The sequence below is a fragment of the Triticum aestivum genome, chromosome 7A (genome assembly GCF_018294505.1).
Source record: "Triticum aestivum cultivar Chinese Spring chromosome 7A, IWGSC CS RefSeq v2.1, whole genome shotgun sequence".
NCBI lineage: Eukaryota > Viridiplantae > Streptophyta > Magnoliopsida > Poales > Poaceae > Triticum > Triticum aestivum.
The window spans coordinates 354,764,162-354,787,865 of record NC_057812.1 but is presented as its reverse complement, the minus strand read 5'-3'; the positions used below and the strand labels follow the sequence as shown (position 1 = coordinate 354,787,865).

The window sequence follows — 23,704 nt, the reverse complement described above, 5'->3', positions numbered from 1 at the left end:
CACGCGGGAGGTCGACGGGGCGTCCGCCGGCGACGGGGGCGACTAGCAGCGGCGGTCGCGGGTGTGGACGCGGGAGTTGGGAGGATTTTTCCCTCCCGCGCGAGTATAACCGCCAAATGAGAGTTGGGGTAGGTTTTGCTCCCCAACCCTTATTTTTGAGGATTGAGAGAAGGTTTGAGGGTTGGACCTTCAAAAAAATTGAGGGTTTAAGAGTTAAAGAGTTCTAGTCTATGGCTTTTTTTCGATGAAAACTGTAAAAAAACAGTTATTTTTAGTTTTTGAGGGCTCTAGCTAAGACGCCGTCGCTTGGGCGCGTAACGCGATGGCCGCAGCCACACCCCACTCGCCGCCGCCGCAACAGCTTTCATCGCCCTTCCTGGAGTATATTAGGGCCCCCGGCGGCCTCGACAAGGTCGTGCTCCGTGGGAGGCGCAGCTGCTCCGTGGAGGTACCTGATTCGAACCCTTCGCCATGCCTCTCCTCCGGTGTGGCGCGACGCATGTTAGGTTTGGGTTGGTTCGCTGTCGCGCGATTCGTCTGGATTTTGTGCCATTTATGCAGATCCGATGGGTATTCGGCTGAGCCGCATGCGTATTGTGTGAATTTGCGAGGTTTGTGCTGCTCAGTTATGCGATTTCGTTTGATTATATCCCCGTTTCGGTTGATAATTAGTGGTACATTGCATGATTCTGGTGTTGCCCAACTTGGAATCTGTTAGTTGGCTCCTTATGCATCCCCTTTGCCCCGCCCGCTCCCACGAGCGGCAGGGCGAAACCCTAGCCGCCGCCGCCCGCGGTCCCCCCAGCCTTGCGTCTCCGTCGCCACGCTGGCGTGCGAGGCCAGGCTAAGCCTGCCTTGCGTGGGCGGTTTTCCTTGGGGGGGGGGGGGTGTGTGTGTGTGCAAGGCGCACGGCGGTGTTGGGGTGTCGGTGGCGCGGGTGGGCGTCCTTGCTGTGGTGGCTGCGTGAGTGCTTGTGCCGGGGTGGTACCCCGGCGTTTGCGCGACAGATCTGGTGGCGGTGCGCGTCAATCTGTGATGGGTCGCGGGGGTGGCGGGCGTGGTTGTTGTTGGGGCCGCCGGAGGGGTGGTGCTGGTGCTGGTCACGCCTTGGGGTGTGTGGTCATGGCGGTGGCGTGCTCCGGCCGGATCTGACGCAGGGTGTTCGGCGGGCGGCGCGGGTTGGGCCAGCGGCTCGGCGTGGCTGCTGCTCCGGCTGTTGGCGCCGGCCGCGAGGTGGCTCTGTCCTCTGGGCGTGGAGGCTTCCATTCGCCGAGCCGGCATCACGGCAACTCAGCGGGTCGGCTGCAGCGGTGGCTGGCTTTCCAGCGTCAACGCGCACGGCAGTGTCGGTGGCGCGGGTGGGCGTCCTTGCTGTGGTGGCTGCGTGAGTGCTCGTGCCGGGGTGGAACGCCTGCGTTTGCGCGACAGATCTGGTGGCGGTGCGCGTCAATCTGCGATGGGGCGCGGGGGTGGCGGGCGTGGTTGTTGCTGGGGCCGCCGGAGGGGTGGTGCTGGTGCTGGTCACGCCTTGGGGTGTGTGGTCATGGCGGTGGCGTGCTCCGGCCGGATCTGACGCAGGGTGTCCGGCGGGCGGCGCGGGTTGGGCCAGCGGCTCGGCATGGCTGCTGCTCCGGCTGTTGGCGCCGGCGGCGAGGTGGCTCTGTCCTCTGGGCGTGGAGGCTTCCATTCGCCGAGCCGGCATCCCGGCAACTCGGCGGGTCGGCTACAGCGGTGGCTGGCTTTCCGGCGTCAACTCGTTTGTAGGCAACCCGTTTCGACCTTCGATCCCTCTCCTTGTCGTCCAGGTGCCACTTTCGTCGAAGGGTTGGTCCTTTCTCAACTGTGGTCCATCGCTCGTCTGCGCTCGGTGCGGAGGACCGAGTCTGTCTCGCGCCCGGCAGCAGGACCGAGCTCGTCTCGCGCACGGTGCCGCAGGACTGGTCGATGGAGGCTAGGTTTGGCCGGCCTATTGGGTCTCGGTGCTGGGGCCTCCCAGGGGCGCGAAAAGCGGGTCCTTTCCGCTTGTATCCTTGGTTGGGGTAGCGGCGGGGCTCGGGTGAGGTGGTGTCAAGGTCTTGGATGCTGGGGCGGCGACCCTGGTGATGGGAGCGCAATGCTCATGGGCAGAGCCCGTGGCTCGGTGCTGCCCGGTGGCCATGGTCGTGTCGGCGGCGTGGTCGCCGGGGTGTGGCGTTCGTGGCGGTGAGTGTTGGCCGGGGTGAAAACCTGTTCTATCCTCGGACGGACCGGCGGCAGCGTAGCTTGTTCCCTTATTGAAGGCGTCGTCGCGACCCTCATTGCCCGTCGTGTTGCTCCAGGGGAAACTCTGATCCTCGGGTCGGATGGTGGCGGCACTCCGGTGTTATAACCTTCCTGAAGGCGCTGCCTTGGAGCCCACGGTTGGTCATATGCGGCTTGATCTCTTTGCGATGGCGTCTCCATGGTTGAGGACCCTGGTGGCTCCTGTAGTGTTTGGGGCGGTGTTGCTGTGCTCAACGCCTATGTATCCTGTCTTGGGTGTGTGCATGTGTTATGGTGGTGTGCGTTTGTATCGGGTTATGGATGATCGTTATATACAAAGCGGGGCGAAAGCCTTTTTTGGAATATGTTAGTTTCATTCTAGAAAGTGTAGTTTAGCATGGGGAGATGCTTAATAAGATCGTGATAAGAACAATGTCCTTCTGCAATTTAGAAAGGGCACTACTAGGCGCCGGCAGGCCGGCCCAACCTTTCAGCTGGTCGGCTGCTAGCCGACCGATCTAGAAGCCGCAAACCATCAGATCTTGTCCTTTTTTCTTTTCCTTCGGTCCTTTTGCCTCGATGCATAGAGAAAAAACACAACAAACGCCATCAAACCTTGCCCGCGCGACCTCGAAGCTCCGCTGGCTCCCTACTGTTCGCCGCTCGCCGCCGCCGTCGGGGTCGCCGCGCGTCAGTTGCAACAAAAAATAGCAACGCCAGTTTGAAAAGCAAAACACATGGTTCTAGCAAATAATTGATATGGTTCCAACAAACAATAATGTGTTTCCAGCAAAACACATTGATTTGGTTCCAGCAAAAAACATACATGGTTTCAACAAAAAACTCATATAGTTCTAGCAAAATTGAAGGGGTTTCCAGCAAAAAAATCAATGCAGCAAAAAAAGTCATGGCGTCACCGTCGTAGCCGCCCCAACACCATCCTCACCGATTGCAGCAGGTCAAAAAGCTGGTTCCCAGCAAAAAAACATGGCACCCCTGCTATCATGGTCACCCAGCACTATCCTCTCCTGTTGCAGCAAATCGAGAAACCGATTCCAGCAAAAATCGAAAGTGTCTCCAGCAAAAATCAAAAAAGGCGAAACTTACCGCAGCCCACCACCGTCGCCGCCCACCATCATCCTCGCCGGTTGAAGCAAATCCCCTCTCCAGTTGAAGCAAATCTCCACGCCTGTTCCAGTAGCGCATCTCACCGGTCGCAACGCGTTACCTCGGACATTGCCGCCGGTCTGAGGATGCAACAGTCTTTGCCGCAGGCTGGCAGCTCCACGGCCTCGCATCCATGGGCACGGCTCACCGCGGTATCAGGCGCAGCTTGGCGCGGTGGCGTTTGGTGGAGCAGCCATGGCAGGGATATAAGAAACAGAAGGTGGTGGTGGCCATGGCCGGCCGGCATCGCGTCGCCGGTGGCAGAGGATCTTGTCGGCGGCACGCGAGATGAGGTGGAGCTGAGCTGTAGAGCAGAGGAGATGGGAGCGTAATGAGATGAGATTAAGTGGATGTGGTCGTTTGAGCCTCTGAGAAGATAAGGTGAAGGGAGGGCGGTGGACAGGCCCCACTTGAGATGCGCACGCGTGACGCCTGTGCGCGACCGACACAACTTTCAGCCGGTCCGCCGGGTACAAGCGTTTACCATTTAGAAATGCTGCAATCAACTCTTCAGATTGTATAAATGTTGTACATAAGGTATTCCTAGTGATAATTCCCAGCTTGTGAACTTGCTGAGATAAGAACTTCGCAGCAGCGCTATAATTCAACAAATAAGAATAAACAACTAATTTCTTCTAGTACGAGTGATGTATGCTGGTTTTGTGCTCCATTGTACATGTAGAGTTAAGACAAAAAATTAATGATAATGAGGTCAGAATAGAGAATACTGCCGCCCCATTTGGTGTCTCTTTTATCAAGTTCTTGATTGATCCTCATCCCCCAATGTCATTGCAATTTGCATCTTGCAAAACACATCAAACAGTAAAGAAGACATAATCAGAAGAGAATAAGAAAACATGAAAACAGTAAAGAAGTTTGCTTACCCAATTTGCAATGCTATTTGTCTCCCAATTTTAGTATGGTTTAGCAATTTCAATTCTCAAACTCCCAACATGACACAATATTACAAAATACAAACCATGACAAACTGGCAACATGACAGAGCCCACTAAGATCATGATAAATAGGAGCTAACAACACTCAGATGGCCACATAGTCAAACAGTTCAAATGGCAAATAGGCAGTTCAGAAGTACATTACATAACATCTAGAAACATAAATTAAATAGGCTGATGGTCTCATGGCTGAAGCCTAAAGGAGTGAATGACTGAAGGGCAAGACTCAAGTGAGAGAATCAATTATTCCCTCTTTCAATTGTAGTTCATCAAGTGAAAGATCTGCACCTTCAAGCATGCCAACACGAGCAGAAGTCACAAGTCCATCTCCCCCAATGTCCCACATTCGACTTGGCCCAGTTTGATATTTTCGAGAATTCCTTGAAAGCAGGCGGTGTTTGTTGTGTGTAAGCACCAAATCATTACCTCGGGTAGGAGCTAGCTTGTTTCTTGCAGCGCTATGGATGAAACCATCTGTGGTCCAATTCCTCTCACAACAAGAGGAAGACGCAGGCTGCTCAAGTACTTCACAACAACAACAATAAAGCCTTTAGTCCCAAATAAGTTGGGGTAGGCTAGAGGTGAAATCATAAGTTTTCGCGACCAACTCATGGTTCTGGCACATGGATAGCAAGCTTCCACACACTCCTGTCTATGGCTAGTTCTTTGGTGATACTCCAGTACTTCAGATCTCTCTTTACGGACTCCTCCCATGTCAAGTTCGGTCTACCCTGACCTCTCTTGACATTATCAACACGTTTTAACCGTTCGCTATGCACTACAACTTCTGGGGGCATGCGCTGAATATGCTCAAACCATCTCAGACGATGTTGGACAAAGGTTCTCTTCAATCAGTGTTACCCCAACTCTATCTTGTATATCATCATTCCGGACTCAGTCCTTCGTTGTGTGGCAACACATCCATCTCAACATGCGCATCTCCGCCACACCTAATTGTTGAACATGTTGCCTTTTAGTTGCCCAACACTCGGCGCCATACAACATTGCGGGTTGAATCGCCGTCCTATAGAACTTGTCTTTTAGCTTTTGTGGCAATCTCTTGTCACAGAGAATGCCAGAAGCTTGGTGCCACTTCTCATCCAATCGACTTTTGATTCGATGGTTCACATCTTCATCGATATCCCTGTCCTTCTGCAACATTGACCCAAAAAATCGAAAGGCGTCCTTCTCAGGCACCACCTGCCCATTAAGACTAATCTCCTTGTACTCAGTAGTACTGAAATCACACACTCATGTACTCGGTTTAGTTCTTCAAAGTCTAAAACCTTTCGATTCCAAGGCTTGTCTCCATAACTCTAACTTCCTATTGACCCCCATTCCACAAAGAGCATACACCATGGGATATCTCCTTGTATATCCCTTGTGACCTCGTCCATCACCAGAACAATAAAAAAGTAAAAAAAATAAGAGCTCAAAGTTGACCCCTGGTGCAGTTCTATTTTAATTGGGAAGTCATCAATGTCGCCATCACTTGTTCGAACAATTGTCACAACATTGTCGTACATCTCCTTGATGAGTGTAATGTACTTTGCTGGGACTTTGTGTTTCTCTAAGGCCCGCCACATGACATTCTGCGGTATCTTATCATAGGCCTTCTCCAAGTCAATCAACACCATATGCAGGTCCTTCTTTTGTTCCCTGTATCTCTCCATAAGTTGTACCAAGAAAATGGCTTCCATGCTCGACCTCCCAGGCATGAAACCAAACTGATATTTGGTCACACTTGTCATTCTTCTTAAGCGGTGCTCAATGACTCTCTCCCATAGCTTTATTGTATGGCTCATCAACTTAACTCCATGGTAATTAGTACAACTCTAAACATCCCCCTTGTTCTTGAAGATTGGTACTAATATACTCCGTCTCCATTCTTCCGGCATCTTATGTGCCCAAAAAATGAGGTTGGGAAGCTTGATTAGCCATACTATCGCTATGTCCCCGGGGCCTCTCCACATCTCAATGGGGGATACAATCAGGGCCCATTGTCTTGCCTCCTTTCATCCTTTTTAAAGCCTCCTTGACCTTGGACTCCTGAATTCGCCGCTCAAAATGCCTGCTGGTGTCATCAAAGGAGTCGTCAATTCAATGGTAGAGCTCTCATTCTCCCCATTGAATAACTTGTTGAAATACTCCCGTCGTTTATGCTTAATCTCCTTGTCCTTCACCAGGAGCTGGTCTGCTCCATCCTTGATGCATTTGACTTGGTCAACATCCCTTGTCTTCCTCTCTCGGATCTTGGCTATCTTATAGATGTCCCTTTCGCCTTCCGTCGTGTCTAACCATCGGTGTCCTCATATGCCTGACCCTTTGCTTCACTCACAGCTCGCTCTGCAGCCTTCTTTGCATCCTGTACTTCTATGTTGTCTGCACCCCTATCCAGGTAAAAGTGTATGAAACAATCTTTCTTCTCCTTAATAGCCTTTTGGACATCATTCCACCACAAGGTATCTTTAGCTTCGCTTCTACGAATGCAAGTCGCCATCTTCATGCACATATTGTTCGCATCACCTCCTTCCTCCCAAGGGCCCTCCTTAATGACCCTCTCCTTGAACGCCTGAGCTACCTCCTCCTTGAGCTTCCACCACTTGCGACTTTTGGCACGCTTATCCCGCTAGACACGAATTCTAAAGCGGAAGTCAGCAAGCACAATCTTATGCTGAGGGATAACACTCTCTCCAGGTATCACCTTACAACCAAGGCACGGACGCCTGTCTTCTTCTCGGGAGGATGAAATCAATCTGGCTATTGTGTTGACCAATACTAGAAGTTACTAGATGTGATTCTCTCTTTTTAAAAAGGGTGTTAGCTACAATCATTCGTAGGCTAAAGCAAAGTTAGGACATTTTCTCCTCCTTGATTCCTGATACCATAGCCAAAGCCCCCATTCACCCCTTCAAAACCTGTGTTAGATGTACCCACATGACCATTGAGGTCTCCTCTTATGAAGAGCTTCTCGCCAATCGGTACACTCCTAACCATGTCCTCTAGGCCTTCCTAGAACTCCCTCTTGGTGTTCTCGTTGTGGCCTACTTGCGGGGCATATGCGCTGATAACATTGAGAACAAGTCCCAACTACCAGCTTGACCAGTATAATCCAGTCCCCACGTCTCTTGACGTCTACCACTCCATACTTGAGGCTCTTGTTGACTAAGATGCCTACTCCATTTCTGTTTGCAGCTGTCCTCGTGTACCATAGCTTGAAGCCGGTATCCTCCACCTCCTTCGCCTTCTGCCCCCTTCATTTGGTTTCTTTGAAGCAAATGATATCAACACCTCTCCTCACCATTGTATCAACTAGCTCCAGAAGCTTACCTGTCAAGGACCCTACGTTCCAGCTACCTAAGTGGATCCTCCTAGGCTTGGCTAGCTTCCTTGCCTTCGCACTCATCGAGTCAAATGCGAAGACCCTTGCTCATTTTCCCCCATGCCGGGGTCCCGATGTGGCGCGTCGCTGAGAGGGTTACGCCCCAACAAAAATCTTTTGGGTTTCATCTCCATATGAGTGGCTGAGTTTTGACGTTGGCTCGCCAAGCCTATCACAACCCTCCTCCTTAACCCGGGCTTGGGACCGGCTATGTTGAGACAACATAGGCGGAGTTGGTTGCTCAAGTACTTTCAATGCTAATTTTTTTAACAATCTTGTGCTTACTCCACGAGTGCCCCATCATTGCTTAGGTTCAAAATCAGCTCTATCTTCAACAGAATCTGGATTTTCAAAGGCATTAATGAAAAGAGCAAAATCAGCAAATTCTTGATAGTTTGGAGGTCATCTTGTTCTGGATAAAACTTTCGAGAGCATTTGTTTCTCATTTCTATAACTTCATGATCATCATTGGGGCTGATAAAAATCAGCAAGCATGTTCAAGTCTGAGCATTGTAGGTGAAAAACATTCTAGCAATACGAGCATCAGCTTGTTGTCGGATCTCAGCATTAAAACTCTCTCCAATAACTGTTTGCTTTCATTTTCTTGTTGGAGCAGAACCAGCAAAGTGAGGTAGAGGAATTGTATGCCTAGTTGCACCATGTTCAATGAGTTGTTGGGCTGCTCCGTCTTCCTTGCAAAGTTGCTCAAAGGCAGGGTGTGGAATTCTGTCACAGGTTGCTACATCTTTGTTATCTGAAGAAGATGAGGCCTCACTCCAAGAAGCCAAGCAGCAAAGCATCCAGGCATTCATCATTCAAGATTCAACAGCAGCACAAGTATTCGACTGTTCGAATGAGCAGCAGCAGGCCAGCAGCACAAGCATTCAAAGAGCAGCACAACATGGGTAGCAAACAGCAGCAGCACAAGTATTCAAAGAGCAGCAAGCAGCATCCAACAGCTTAATGGAAGAAATCAGAATAAAAGAGATGAGAAGCTGAGGAGAGTCTGCTGGGTTTGGGGACTTCGCGATTGGGGTTACCTGCGAGGAGAGGCTAATGCTGCTGGGGGTAGCGGCCGCCGGTCGAGTCCAGGCGTTGCCGGCGGCAGCTGCGGCTTTGGTCCAGGAGGCGGCGGCATGTCCACTGCTGCCTAGGAGGCTGGGAGCATCTCGTTCTTATGTGGAGAGCGTGCGTGCTGTTAGGAAAGCAATTTGTATTCCCATGAGGCCATAGGCCGATATATATACATGTACAAGTGTGGAACATATGCAGGAAACCCCTTATACAACGGGATAAATACAAAGGGGTACATGACTTATATTATAACTCTAACACCCCCCCTCAAACTCATGGTGGATGAACAACACTGAGTTTGGAGAGATAAAAGCCATGTTGTGCTCTAGTCTGGGCCTTCGTCAGGAAATCCGCCAACTGTAACTCGGAAGGCACATACTGAAGAGCAATAACTTGATCCTGCACACCAGCGCGCACATAGAAAGCATCAACACCAATATGCTTGGTGAGCTCATGCTTCACAGGATCGCGCGCAATGCTGATAGCACCTGTACTGTCAGATAAGAGCAGAGTCGGTGTAGTGACAGAAACACCAAAATCCTGAAGTAACCACCGTAACCAAGTCACCTCTGCCGTGAAAAGAGCCATTGCTCGCAACTCAGCCTCGACACTCGAACGGGAAGCTGCAAGCTGTTTCTTTGTCTTCCAGGCAATGAGAGAACCACCAAGAAAAACACAGTAAGCAGAAAGTGAACGGCGATCTGAAGGATCACTAGCCCACGTAGCATCCGAATAGGCCTGAAGCTGTAAAGAACTGGAGCGAGGAAAGAATAGACGGTGAGAGATTGTGCCTCGAAGATAGCGGAGAACACGAAGGAGATGACTATAGTGAACCGAGGTGGGAGCAGAGACAAACTGACTCAGAATATGAACCGGATAAGAGATGTCCGGACGAGTGACAGCTAGATAGACAAGACTGCCAACAAGATGATGATAACGCGTCGGGTCAGGGAGAGGATCACCATCAGTAGCACGGAGGTGAACATTGAGCTCCATAGGAGTCTCAACAACGCGCTCGTCAGTAAGAGCAGCACGAGCAAGAAGATCCTGGATATACTTTTTCTGGGATATAAAAAAGCCATCAGAGGTAGAAGAGACTTCAATCCCAAGAAAGTAGCGAAGAGGTCCAAGATCAGACATAAAAAACTGCTCACTAAGACGGGCCTTTACAAAGGCAATATACCTGGGGTCATCCCCCGTGATGATCATGTCATCAACATAGAGAAGAAGAAGAGTCCGACCACGAGGAGAAAGGTGAATAAACAATGCTGGATCATGAGCACTTGCTGAAAAACCAGCAACAGTGATCACAGAGGCAAAGCGCTCAAACCAGGCGCGGGGGGCTTGCTTAAGGCCATAGAGAGAGCGACGAAGACGACATACCATGCCATTAGGAACAGAATACCCAGGTGGTGGCTGCATGTACACCTCCTCACGCAGCTCACCATTAAGAAAGGCATTCTTAACATCAAGCTGAGATATAGACCAGTGGCGTGCAGAGGCAACGGCAAGAAGTGTACGAACAGTGGTCATATGGGCCACAGAAGCAAAAGTCTCGTCATAATCACGACCGTGCTCCTGCTGAAAACCACGAGCCACAAGACGAGCTTTGTGACGCTCAAGAGAACCATTGGAGCGAGTCTTAACCTTGTAGACCCACTTACAAGTGATCGGACGGACTCCGGGAGGAAGAGAAACAAGATCCCAGGTACCAGTGCGTTCAAGAGCAGCAATCTCCTCTGCCATCGCAAACTGCCATTCAGGATGAACAACAGTCTGACGGTAAGAAGTCGGCTCAAGAACAGCAGCACCAGCGGTGGGAAATCCAAAGCGATCAACAGGCGGACGAGGACGAGAACGCAAGCCATAAGTAGGCTGAGAGGAAGATGACGACTCATCCACAGAGGCATCGATTGGTCGTGGACGACGAGTGTAATGCTGAGGAAAAGATGGAATAATAGAAGGAGGAATCGTCAAGGTAGAATCGGGGGGTGGCGACGAAGAAGTCACCAGAGATGAAGGTGTAGAATCCGGTGACATGCTGGGAGAGGAGATCGGGGAGGAAGTCACCGGAGATGAAGGTGGAGAACCCGGTGACATGCTAGGCGAGGAGACCGGGGAGGATGGTGGCTGCAAATCAACTAGAGGTGGAGAAGGAGAGGAAGTGGAACGGAGAGGTACAGGCTCGACGGGGGTGATAGGTGAGTCAGGAAAAGTGAGGAAAGAGATATCCTGCACTGAAAAAGTCGAGGAAGATGGGCGTGGGTAGAAGGGACGAGACTCATCAAAAGTCACGTCTCGAGAGATACGCATCCGACGACCGATAGGATCCCAACAACGATAGCCCTTATGCTCATCACTATAGCCTAAGAAGACACACTCAACAGACTGAGCGGTCAGCTTGATGCGTTCGCGAGGGGCAAGAAGAACATAGCAAACACAACCAAACGAGCGAAGCATCGAATAATCGAGAGAACGATCAAAAAGTCGCTCGAAAGGAACACCACCCTGTAGAGCAGCGGAAGGCTGTGTATTGATAAGATAGGTGGATGTGGAGACGGCCTCAGCCCAAAAATTAGGCGGGAGAAAGGCAGCAATCATCAATGCACGAGCCGTCTCAAGAAGATGTCTATGCTTTCGCTCAGCCACACCATTCTGAGCATGAGCACCAGGACAAGAGAATTGAGAGAGAGTCCCTTGCTCAGCAAGAACACCACGCAACATCTTAGAGATATACTCGCCAGCGGAGTCAGCACGAAAAACACGAATGGGTGAAGAGAACTGAGTATGAACCATGGCAGCAAAACGCTTATAAATAGACAACACCCCAGAACGAGAAGTCATGAAATAAAGCCATGTGTAACGAGAGAAATCATCTATGAAAATAATATAGTATTTATGACCACCTTTCGAAGCGAAAGGGGCCGAACCCCATACATCAGAATGGACTAAATCGAAAGACGCTTGGACACTGACTCACTATGTGAATATGGTAACTGAATCTGCTTGCCAAGACGACAACCATGACACTCTAAAGAGACATCTCCTGAGACAGACCCCAGAAGACCTCGACGAACTAAAGAAGACAACCGAGAACCACACAGATGACCAAGTCGATGATGCCACTGCTGGAAGGAACCAGTAACGGAGGCGACAGAAACGGAAGAACTAGCGATGGTGGTGGCAGCGGAAGGAACATGAAGCCAGTCCAACTCCCAAAGACCCTGAGAATCACGGCGGCGAGGGCCAGCCCCAACCAGAGTGTGCGTGCGACGGTCCTGGACAGAACAAGAGTCAACGTCAAGGATGACGCGACAACCAGAATCAGTAAGTTGACCAGCAGAAAACAGATTCATGGTAAGTCGAGGAACATGAGCAACATCAGGAACAGAATAAGGAGTGGTAAGATTGCCTCTACTAGCAACAGAAAGTGGAGTACCATCAGCAGTGAAGACATGAACAGGAGAATCCAGTGATCGACGAGAGGACAAAATGGAAGAATGAGAAGACATATGAAAAGAAGCTCCAGAGTCCAGAACCCATGGGGATGTACCTGACTGTGTAGAGGGTGATTGCTCAGTGCGGGAAGCATCAGTCACAGAACCAGCAGTACCCGTTGAGGAAGAACCTGAAGCCGCGAGCAGACGCTTAAGTCTCAGAATATCCTGCTCAGTCAAAGCAATGGCTGAAGCTGTCGAGGTAGATGACAAAGGCCCTGAGGATGATGATCGCGCCTTGCGCAGGTGTTTCTTCTTCGTGTAGCACTGAGACTCAAGATGACCATCATTGTTGCAATAGTCGCAATGTGGACGAGGGCGACCTGAGCCTCCAGAAGGAGTGGGCAAGAGCGGCGGAGCACTCGAGCGAGAAGGGGTCGGTGCAGCAGGTGGCGTAGGAGCACGAGTAACGAGCACAGAGGGAACCTCCAGCAAACCAGCACCATGTAAGCGAGTCTCCTCAGCACGAATCTCAGAAAGCGCCTCCATGAGAGAAATACGGCCACGAGCAAACAACTGAGCACGCCGGGGCTCAAACTCCTTACGGAGCCGAGACAGGAACTCATAGACGCGATGAAACTCCAAATTGGCCTGGACAGCCTGGCAACAGGGGCAGGTACGACAACCAGCACTGCGGAGAGAATCAAGCTGGCGCCAGTTAGCAGAACTCTGTGCATAGAAGTCATCAACAGTAGAGTCACCCTGCTGAAGAGCATGCTCCTGACGGACCACAGAAAGGTATAAGGCATCACCAGAGGGCTGATAGCGCTGACGAAGACGGGTCCACATCTCAAAGACAGTAGGAAGACCCAGAAACTCAGAAGCAAACTAAGGCAGAACACTAGCAGTGAGAACAGCTGCAGCACGAGCATCATCATCAAGCCACTGGGTGTAAACAGACAGAGCACCATGATGCGTCTGAAGAGCCTCCTCATAAGCCAAAACCCTCTCATCATAAGCACGATCAGTAGCCTCATCAGCAAGCTTAGCCGCATCCTTGGCGGCCTGATTAGCATCCGGAGGAAGAACCGGTGGAGTCGGCGGAATAGGAGCCACCGGAGGAACCGGACGTGGCGGACATCAGACCTCGCCAGAAAGAACACCCCAGAGACGGATGCCACGCATGTGAATGCGCATGAAGCCAGTGAACTCGGTGTAGTTAGTACCATCGAAGATCACCGGACAGTGAGGGACAACAACATAGCCCGATGCAGCAGACATTTTTTTTTGAGATCCCAAATCAGCAGAATCTGGAACAGCAGACCACCAGCAGCGGAATCAGGGCGCGAGCAGGGAGTAGCGTCTACGGGCGACTGGATCGCGGGGTGCGCGCGAGCAACTGGGTCGGGGCGGGCGCTGACGACTGGATCGGGCGGGCGCTGGCGACCAGATCGGGGCGGGCACGGTCAACTGGATCGGGGCGGGCGACTGGGATCGAGCGGCGGCTGGGCTCGCGTAAGCCGAGATCGAGCAGCCTCGCGTAGGAACAAGAGCTGCCGAGATCGAGCGGTCTCGCGCAAGCCGAGATTGATCGAGCGAGACTGCCTTCAGCAGGGAACAGAGCAGCTACGGGTAGGAGGAACAGCGCCGGCGGCTGTGCAGAATATTGGATCGGGAAGAGCACGAGTTGCGCGTGCGAAAAAGAACCTATGCTCTAATACCATGTTAGGAAAGCAACTTGTATTCCCATGAGGCCATAGGCCGATATATATACATGTACAGGTGTGAAACATATGCAGGAAACCCCTTATACAACGGGATAAATACAAAGGGGTACATGATTTATATTATAACTCTAACACGTGCGACCCTGCAAGATCGGGTGTATTGGACCGAGGCTGTTTTTGGGCCAGGCCGTGTCCCAAATGTGTCACTTACGTATCCTGCTGTATCCCTGCTTTTTTCTTTCTATTTTTGAAATAAAAAATCAGGGGATACTGCTGGATTCACATATCCTGCCGTGCCCCCGTATCCTGCCGTATCAGGACAGCAAACTGGCATTTTCTGGTGTGTCCGTGCTTTTTTTATGCTAACTAGGAGAGCCTCTAGTCCTCTCCCTTCGTCTTCATTTCTTCGTCCTCACCCCTTTTGTTTTTGGAAGTAATATCATGTTGTCTTCCATGCGTTGGACTTTCAGTTTGTTATATTGTGAAACCGCATGATGTAATGATGAGTATCACTAAAGTATTCTGTATTCGCAGATCCGTCTTTTTGGAGGTCAAGTAACTTCATGGAAGAATGACCATGGCGAGGAGTTGCTTTTTGTCAGCAGCAAGGTAGATAATCCTGTCTTTGGCCATGTGTATCATGAATCATACTGCCTGATGCAGTATGATTCTAATTTTTGCATAATAGATCCGCCTCATCTCTGCATTTTTAACCTTTTCCATGATTGCTTCTGATTTTACCATTGGGTTTCAATCAGACAATTCTAGTTCTTTTTAGCTCAAGTGCTAATCGTGATATATATTGCGCTGCAATGCTTGTCATATGTGTACTTATACATCCAGGCCAGGTTAATGCCTCAGTTTCTGAAAGTAAAATTTTCTTTTTCAGGCCATCAAGCCTCCAAAACCGTTTCGTGGTGGGATACCTATTTGCTTTCCCCAGGTATGCAACCTTCATCCATGATGACCTGGTCATGTTAAAATTATTTTCTGCCTATCACTGAGAACTACCATGTTGATGCAGTTTGGAACTCAGGGAAATCTTGAGCAACATGGATTTGCAAGAAATCGGTTTTGGGCTATTGATGATAATCCACCCCCTTTACCAGTAAATCCTGCAATTAAAGCTTTTGTTGATCTTATTCTGAAGCCTAGTGAAGATGATTTAAAGATGTGGCCACACAGGTTTGTGTTAGATGCTTAAACCATGAATAGGCACAATTATCTCTTTTATGCATGTGATGATGTATACATACATTTCTGACTCTGCTCTTGGCTTATTCAACATTAACAGTTTCGAGTTTCGCTTGAGAATTGCTCTTGGTGCTGGTGGAGATTTGAGTCTCACGTCTCGAATCAGGAATACCAACACTGATGGAAGACCTTTTTCTTATACATTTGCATATCACACATACTTCTCTGTTTCTGACATAAGGTATGGTCTCTTATGTTTTTTCGCTTTGTTGTCTGCATTATTATTTTTAATGAAATTTTAACCTCTGCAATCGACTGCTCCATTTTTTGACATCTTGTTGGAAATTCAGAATTTGGTTTTGTACAATTGTGCACTGCTTTAATAGTCATGTGCATGTATGCAACTATATTCACTCGCTCAGTCTTGGCTTATGCCGTATAAATTTGGGATGTAGTATAGTACTAGTCCCTTCATCCGGGTTTATTGGGCCAGCTAGCAAGCTAGCTCTGTGTGTGCTTGAAAGGCTGCTGACATGCGTGTTCTCTCTTTCCTCGGTTCCCCTTTGCTGGATGTGTGCTCAGTGCTCTCTCTTTCCTCGGTTCCCCTTTGCTGGATGTGTGCTCAGCTGTAAGATGCTTGTCGGTAAAATTGCCAAGTAAGCATCTTCGATGATGTGTCAAGTAATGAATGAAGAGAGAGTGTGAGGTTGAATGAAAATGAACCAACACCGTGTGCACAAGCTCCGAGGTAAAGAAAGAGAGCAAGCTTCCATATTCGCTCACCTCCTATTGGTCAACCTTACATACTCCCTTCGTCTTTGAATACAAGGCCACTTCATATTTTTGTTCTAACTTTGTCCATTAATTTTACCAATAAAATGAGAGTTATATGCCACAAAAAGTATGCCGTTGGCTGCACATCTTGGTGAACTTTCTGATGATGCGTATAGATTTTTTGAAAAGTCAAACTTTACAAACTTTAACGTGGAGAAAAACTTACACATCTGGGATACCAAATACATGTCATTATATACATCACAAGACGTATTTTCATATTGTATATATTTAGTATTCTAGATGCAAATAATTTTCTCTATAAACTTGGTCAAAGTTTGTAAAGTTTGACTTAACAGAATATCTATATTCACTACACTATGGAATGGAGGGAGTATTTTTTATGACATATAACTCATATTTTGTTGACCAAAATTATGAGTCAAAAGTTTGACACAAAAAACGAAGTGGCCTTGTTCTCAAAGACGAAGGGAGTACAACCATTGGAGTACGTGTATGATACATTGTTGGTTGATGACATGGATATGTTGACCAACAAACTAACTAACAAGTTATTGGAGATGCTCTTAAAAAAATAACAACAACAACAAAGCCTTTAGTCCGAAACAAGTTGGGGTAGGCTAGAGGTGAAACCCATAAGATCTCGCGACCAACTCATGGCTCTGGCACATGGATAGCAAGCTTCCACGTACCCTGTCCATAGCTAGTTCTTTGGTGATACTCCAATCCTTCAGGTCTCTCTTAACGGACTCCTATGTCAAATTCGGTCTACCCCGACCTCTCTTGGCATTCTCCACCTATGTTTTTAAAGCGTCCCTAAGGCGACGCCTAGGCGACGCCTAGGCGTCGAAGCGCTCCCCCTCCGCTTTGGAAAATCGACCGCTTTGGGCGCCTAGGCGTCCAAAGCGCCCGCCTAGGCGTCGCCTAGGCGCCAAAGCGCCCCCCCTCCCTAAGGCGGTAAGGCGTCGCCTTAAAAACATAGTTCTCCACACGCTTTAGCCGTCCGCTATGCACTAGAGCTTCTGGAGGCCTTCACTGAATACGCCCAAACCATCTCAGACGATGTTGGACAAGCTTCTCTTCAATTGGTGCTACCCCAACTCTATCTCGTATATCATCATTTTGGACTCGATCCTTCCTCGTGTGGCCACACATCCATCTCAACATATGCATCTCCGCCACACCTAATTGTTGAACATGTCGCCTTTTAGGCGGCCAACACTCAGCGCCATACAACATTGCGAGTCGAACCGCCGTCCTGTAGAACTTGCCTTTTAGCTTTTGTGGCACTCTCTTGTCACAGAGAATGCCAGAAACTTGGCGCCACTTCATCCATCCGGCTTTGATTCGATGGTTCACATCTTCATCAATACCTCCATCCTCCTACAACATTGACCCCAAATATCGAAAGGTGTCCTTCTGAGGCACCACCTGCCCATCAAGGCTAACCTCCTCCCCTTCACACCTAGTAGTACTGAAACAGCACATCATGTAGTCTGTTTTAGTTCTACTAAGCCTAAACCCTTTCGATTCCAAGGTTTGTCTCCATAACTCTAACTTCCTATTTACCCCCGTCCGACTATCGTCAACTAGCACCACATCATCCGCAAAGAGCATACACCATGGGATATCTCCTTGTATATCCCTTGTGACCTCATCCATCACCAAGGCAAAAAGATAAGGGCTCAAAGCTGACCCTGATGCAGTCCTATCTTAATCGGGAAGTCATCAGTGTCGACATAACTTTTTCGAACACTTGTCACAACATTATCATACATGTCCTTGATGAGGGTAATGTACTTTGCTGGGACTTTGTGTTTCTCCAAGTCCCACCACATGACATTCCACGGTATCTTATCATATGCCTTCTTCAAGTCAATGAACACCATATGCAAGTCCATCTTTTGCTCCCTGGATCTCTCCATAAGTTGTCACACCAAGAAAATGGCTTCCATGGTCGACCTCCCAGGCATGAAACCAAACCGATTTTTGGTCTTGTCATTCTTCTTATGCGGTGCTCAATGACTCTCTCCCATAGCTTCATTGTATGGCTCATCAGCTTAATTCCACAGTAATTAGTACAACTTTGAACATCCCCCTTGTTCTTGAAGATCGGTACTAATATACTCCGTCTCCATTCTTCTGGCATCTTGTTTGCCCAAAAAATGAGGTTGAAAAGCTTGGTTAGCCATACTATCCCTATGTCCCTGAGGCCTTTCCGCACTTTAATGGGGATACAATTAGGGCCCATCGCCTTGCCTCCTTTCATCCTTGTTAAAGTCTCCTTGACCTCATACTCCTGGATTTGCCGCACAAAACGCATGCTGGTCTCATCAAAGGAGTCGTCCAGTTCAATGGTAGAGCTCTCATTCTCCCCATTGAACAGCGTGTCGAAGTATTCCCGCCATCTATGCTTAATCTCCTCGTCCTTCACCAGGAGTTGGTTTGCTCCGTCCTTGATGCATTTGACTTGGCCAATATCCCTCGTCTTCCTCTCTCGGATCTTGGCCATCTTATTGATGTCCCTTTCGCCTTCCTTCGTGTCTAACCGTTGGTAGAGGTCCTCATACGCCCGACCCCTTGCTTCACTAACAGCTCGCTTTGCGGCCTTCTTCGCCATCTTGTACTTCACTATGTTGTTTGCACTACTATCCAGGTATTGGAGATGCTCTTAGAGCAAGTAAAATAAGGTACCGCTGGTGGTGTGCGTCGGCTGTGCATGGCACGCCCAAGTGGCGTCGCGACCTGCGATGGATGTAGGAGGTTGCTCAAGCGGCTGCCGTGACGGATCCCCCACTCGGATTTGATGCCCCTGAGGTTGGCTACCCAACGGCGGCTTGGTCGTGGCTGTGGAGCTTAGCGGTGCCTGTTGGCCTTGACCGCTATGCGAGGTGTCAGGGATGCCGTTGAAGTGTCAACTCTAGACATCAGGGATCAAGGATACCCTGTATTTTTGTGTTCGACTAGGGCCTAAAATGCTCTGTTTCCTTTGGAAAAGGTCACAAAAGACACGAAGGATTTTTATACAGGTTCAGGTCGCCATTGATAGTGTAAAATCCTACCTCCTGTTCTGCATTGATCTGAAAATGAGAGGGATTACAAGTGTTGTTGTGTCACAAAAGGGGTGCTAACTTGAGTGCCTGAGCACTCCTATCTCAATTTCTCACAACGAAATGAACTACCTCCTTGTGTTGCGTGGGATGAGTGAAGTAGTACTAGCTGGTGTACACGGGGTTCCGAAGGAGGCGTGCGAGAGGAACGAGCGATATTAACTGTGTACACGACTAATACTCTTGGAAAATTTGGATTCTCTTAGGCGCCCTATGCACCTGGACGGAGGGAGTACTATGCACTATGAGGATAGTATCATAGACTAGTATCACAGTGTATGATACTCCCCACTACGAGCAGCATAACTATGTTCGGTGCATGCTTTTCCATATTAATACTAAATTGAAGAAAATATAATACTGATATATTCTTGTGTGGTCATTCTAGTGATTGTGCTAATTAGGCCTGGCGCAGTGGTGAAGTCCTCCCACTTGTGCCAAGAGGTCCTGGGTTCGAACCAGCCTCTCTGCATTGCACTTTGCAGGGGCAAGACTAGGTTCCTATAATCCCTCCCCAGACCCCACCTTGTGTGGGAGCTTCTATGCACTGGGTCTGTCCTTTTTTAGAAATACTCCATCCGTCCCACAATATAAGACGTTTTTTACAAGCTTGCCGTCGAGTTACTTCAATTGCTTGAAGTGCCGAATTCTTTATTCTTTTGCCTTTGTTTCTCATTGATAATAATATTTGAGACTGCCACTGCAAGTATTCTCACTTCTTATAAACCCTGTAGTGAAGTACGCGTCGAAGGGCTGGAAACAATGGACTACCTTGACAACATGAAGGGAAAGGAGCGTTTCACAGAGCAAGGAGATGCTATTGTATTTGAATCAGAAGTAGGTGTATTACTTCATTTAAAAAATCTACTACCTCCTTTTCGGTTTACAGGGCTTATCTCAAAACTTTCGTTTTACCGTTTTATAAGTCTCATTTCTATTGCTTCCCATCACACACTTAGATATCAAGGTGCATTAAATCACTGCATGTGAGGAAGTTCGTAGTTATTTGTTGGTCATGCATGTAGAAGTTCGTAGTTATTTATTGGTCATGCATGCATGCATTGCAATTAATGCATTGGTAAACACAATTATTTGAGGAAAACGAGCGCATTAATTGAGTACTTTTGCAAACTACGAAAATTATTCCACCACTCATCATCTATCTTGGTTGGTTGTGTTGAACCCTATAAACCAGAAAGGAGAGAGTAACTATCAATGTAAATACTTGATATCTCATGCTTCCTACCTGTAATTGATTTGTCATAAAGGTTGATAAGGTATATCTTGCTGCACCCTCGAAAGTTGCAATTATTGATCATGACATGAGAAGAACATTCGTCGTGACAAAAGAAGGACTTCCCGATGCTGGTAAGCTTGATTTAATGGAAAACCTTTTTATGTTGAATTTAATGAAATCTATTGCTGCAAATTACTTTCATCTTCATCATTACCTGTTGTTCTCTAGTTGTTTGGAACCCTTGGGATAAGAAGGCAAAAGCTATGCAAGATTTTGGGGATTCAGAATACAAGCACATGCTTTGTGTGGAGCCTGCAGCCGTTGAGAAGCCAATTACCCTCAAGCCTGGTGAAGAGTGGAAAGGAAGGCTTGGGCTCTCCGCTGTTCCTTCCAGCTACTGCAGTGGGCAGTTAGATCCATTAAAGGTCCTTCATGGTTGAGTCCTCACTTCTTCCTCTTGTACAGGTGATGTTTTACTCTAGCTAAGCTGTGTTCTGGTTTCAATGCATCACTTATTGGATTATGTTCTGGTACTTACATACCACTGCAACAAGAAGTCTCTTGGAGTATTATGGTTATGAATATACCTGGTATGTGATTAGCAGCTGACTAGAAGATGAACTGTCTTTTCTTTGTCGTTCTTGCATACACCACCTTTGAAAGATGGTGATTCTCACATGCCTCCATCAACAAGTCTGCTTTAGGGTGAAAGGATTTTGAAATTGTAGGCTTTTGGTATTCGTTGGCAATTGTAAAACTTGCATTTTTTTTAAACTTTGCATTATGGCCATCAGCCTGATGAATTTGTTCTCACGAAGTGTCAATTGCATATCTATGTGAGCAGCTAATTGCACAGTAACTATCATTTCTATGAACCTTGTGTACCTATCCTCTCGTTCTAACTCACGAAATATTTGGCCTCTGCAGAAGCACTTCATTGCCCTTACCTATTTGATGCTGGGCTGACTCGGACATTGCCTTGACCTTTCTTCCTTTTCATCATCCTCTATCTTTTGCCCTTTTTGTATCTACAAGTGGGTAGTAGGGCAGTTCTAAAATAACAGACCACGTCAGTTGTTTTTAGCCCAGAGCAGGTCAACTCGTCCGTAATCAAATCCATCAGTCTAAAGTAACGTTTCGTGTGGTTCAGTGGCCATACTAAGGAATGTTACCATGTGGTGCAGTTGTAGCATTTTATGTTAAAGTAGCATTTTCTTCCCGCAAAAAAATAAATTATGTAGCTATGTAATTTTTTTTTTCCAGAACCGCCCTCAAGGCATTTTATTCATTTTGGTGGACCAAGTCTGATTGTACAATGTCAAGCAGAAAATCAGGGATTACAGGAAAAATAATAGAACTAGTGTGGACGCCAAAGACTCTTTGGCACAAGTATGGGCAGCAACGTTTGCATCACGACCAGTCCGACAAATCTCAAATCCCTGCAAGTTCGGAAGATAGGTGCGCTTCTCCCTGAAGATACTCCCTCCCATCGAGCGATCATGTTGGTGCCATGCATCATAGACTGCCTGGCAGTCAGTTTTCAGCACGACTCTGGTATGGCCCTTGCTCATTGTTAGGAGCAATTTTTTTTTGAGAGCACGTAGCACGTCAAAAGCGTACCATATTTTTATAGAAGATAGAAAATCTATGTACAAGTTAGATGGGTACATCCACACTCGCCCACCACCCAATACAACCCACACAAACTACTCGAAGGCTATTCTTTCACAAAATATAGTAAACCACCAACTCCAACAACCGCTTGTCTTCATTGTTCTACAACTCTTAAGATGTCGTCGGCCAACTCCAACGGGGTCTTGTGCGTCCTGTTAAACACGCGCACGTTCCGTTGCTTCTAGAGCTCCCAAGCAACTAAGATGACAAAGGTATCGAAACCTCTCTTCAAATCCCTAGCCAAACTCCTCTGGTCTCGATCCATCAATCCAAGAAAGTATCCTTCCATTGCTTCCAGAGCTCCCAAGCAACTAAGATGACTAAGGTATCGAAACCTCTCTTCAAACCCCTAGCCAAACTCCCCATGGTCTCAATCCACCAATCCAAGAAAGTATCATGTACGTCCGGAGTCCTGATGCTCAAGTTTAATGTATTGGAGCAAACGTGCCACACCTCGTGTGCATATCCGCACATCTCGCGTGCATATCCGCAGCGTATCAAAATATGTTCTGCATTGTCTTCATCCTGTAAGCACGTGTAGCAAGTCGAGGGGTGATCTTGTAGACCATGCTTGGCTCGGCGGTCCGAAGTTCAGATACAATGCTGGACCGCCAACCAAGCAAAGATCTTGCACTTGAAAAGTGCCCAACTCTTTCAGATGCAAGATGCATATGGGGCCTTGACATCACCGAGGCACAACCGTTGATATGTCGAACTGGCCGAGTACACACCAGAAGATTCAGCTGGCCAAGAGAAGGTATCCGACACACCGGTATCTCGCTGAACGGTGCTAATGGCCAGATTGAGGTGACCCACAAAAGTGAGCTCCCCCACAACATCCTGTAACCATCTTCCGTTGTCCAGACCCTCCTTGACCGTGCGTCTGTTTGGTGCGCGTATCTACCTGAGCGTGAATCATCGGCGCTATGTCAACCGCTGCAAACACATGGATCCAATGGTCCCTCTAGAATAAGACCTTAGTGCCCTTCCCTACCTCGATCTTGACCATACTGTCAAAAACTGCTCGGGCATCCTTATCATTGATCATGTTCAGACCCTGCCATGGTCTCTCTGAATCCGTGCGCTTCAGCCACTCCCACCTGACTGAGAGCAAGGCCATGCAATTTGAGGTTTGTAATTCCAAGCCCACCAAAGCACGTCGGCTTGCATACCATGCTCCAAGCTACCATGCATTGTCCTCCGGAGGCCTTCTCCTTGCCTGCCCAGAAAAACACCCTCATCTATTTATCAAGTTCTCGAAACACCCATGCCGGCGCGCCCGTGATTATGAAGTGGTGGATCGGTTTCGCAACGATCACAGACTTGACCAACACTAGCTGACCCGAACACTGTAACAGGCCTCGTTGGCACCCTGGGGCACACTTCTTCGCTCTATCCAACATAGGCTGCCAGTCCGCCCTTTTGGGCTGGTGTACGGCGAGAGTTGCACGGAAACTTCCCCAGATCGCACTGTAACAGGTTGAGAATTATGTTGGTTTTTTTTATCATTTATGCCACTAGTTGTGCCCCGCTACTCAGTTTTGCCATTAGAAGTTACAACTACTCAAAAAGGCCATTGATTCGTGAGATGCTTGCTCAAAAATGCCATTAGATATCTCAAAAATGCCATTAGATATCTCAAAAATGCCAGTTTGCTAAAAAATGCCATTAGACATTGTTATTTTCACGTCAAACCCGTTGACCATGTTA

At 48.3% G+C, this 23,704-nt stretch overlaps 1 protein-coding gene across 1 annotated transcript; it reads left to right on the top strand.

Moving 5' to 3' along the window:
• Positions 1-236: 236 nt before the first annotated feature.
• On the top strand, positions 237-21,622 carry LOC123154745 (putative glucose-6-phosphate 1-epimerase). Its single transcript, XM_044573391.1, has 9 exons — positions 237-448; positions 14,519-14,593; positions 14,874-14,927; positions 15,009-15,169; positions 15,279-15,419; positions 19,818-19,920; positions 20,352-20,451; positions 20,549-20,785; positions 21,248-21,622. Exons 1-8 carry the CDS (start codon positions 323-325, stop codon positions 20,758-20,760), a joined length of 972 nt encoding a protein of 323 aa, XP_044429326.1. The 5' UTR covers positions 237-322; the 3' UTR covers positions 20,761-20,785; positions 21,248-21,622.
• Positions 21,623-23,704: the final 2,082 nt, after the last annotated feature.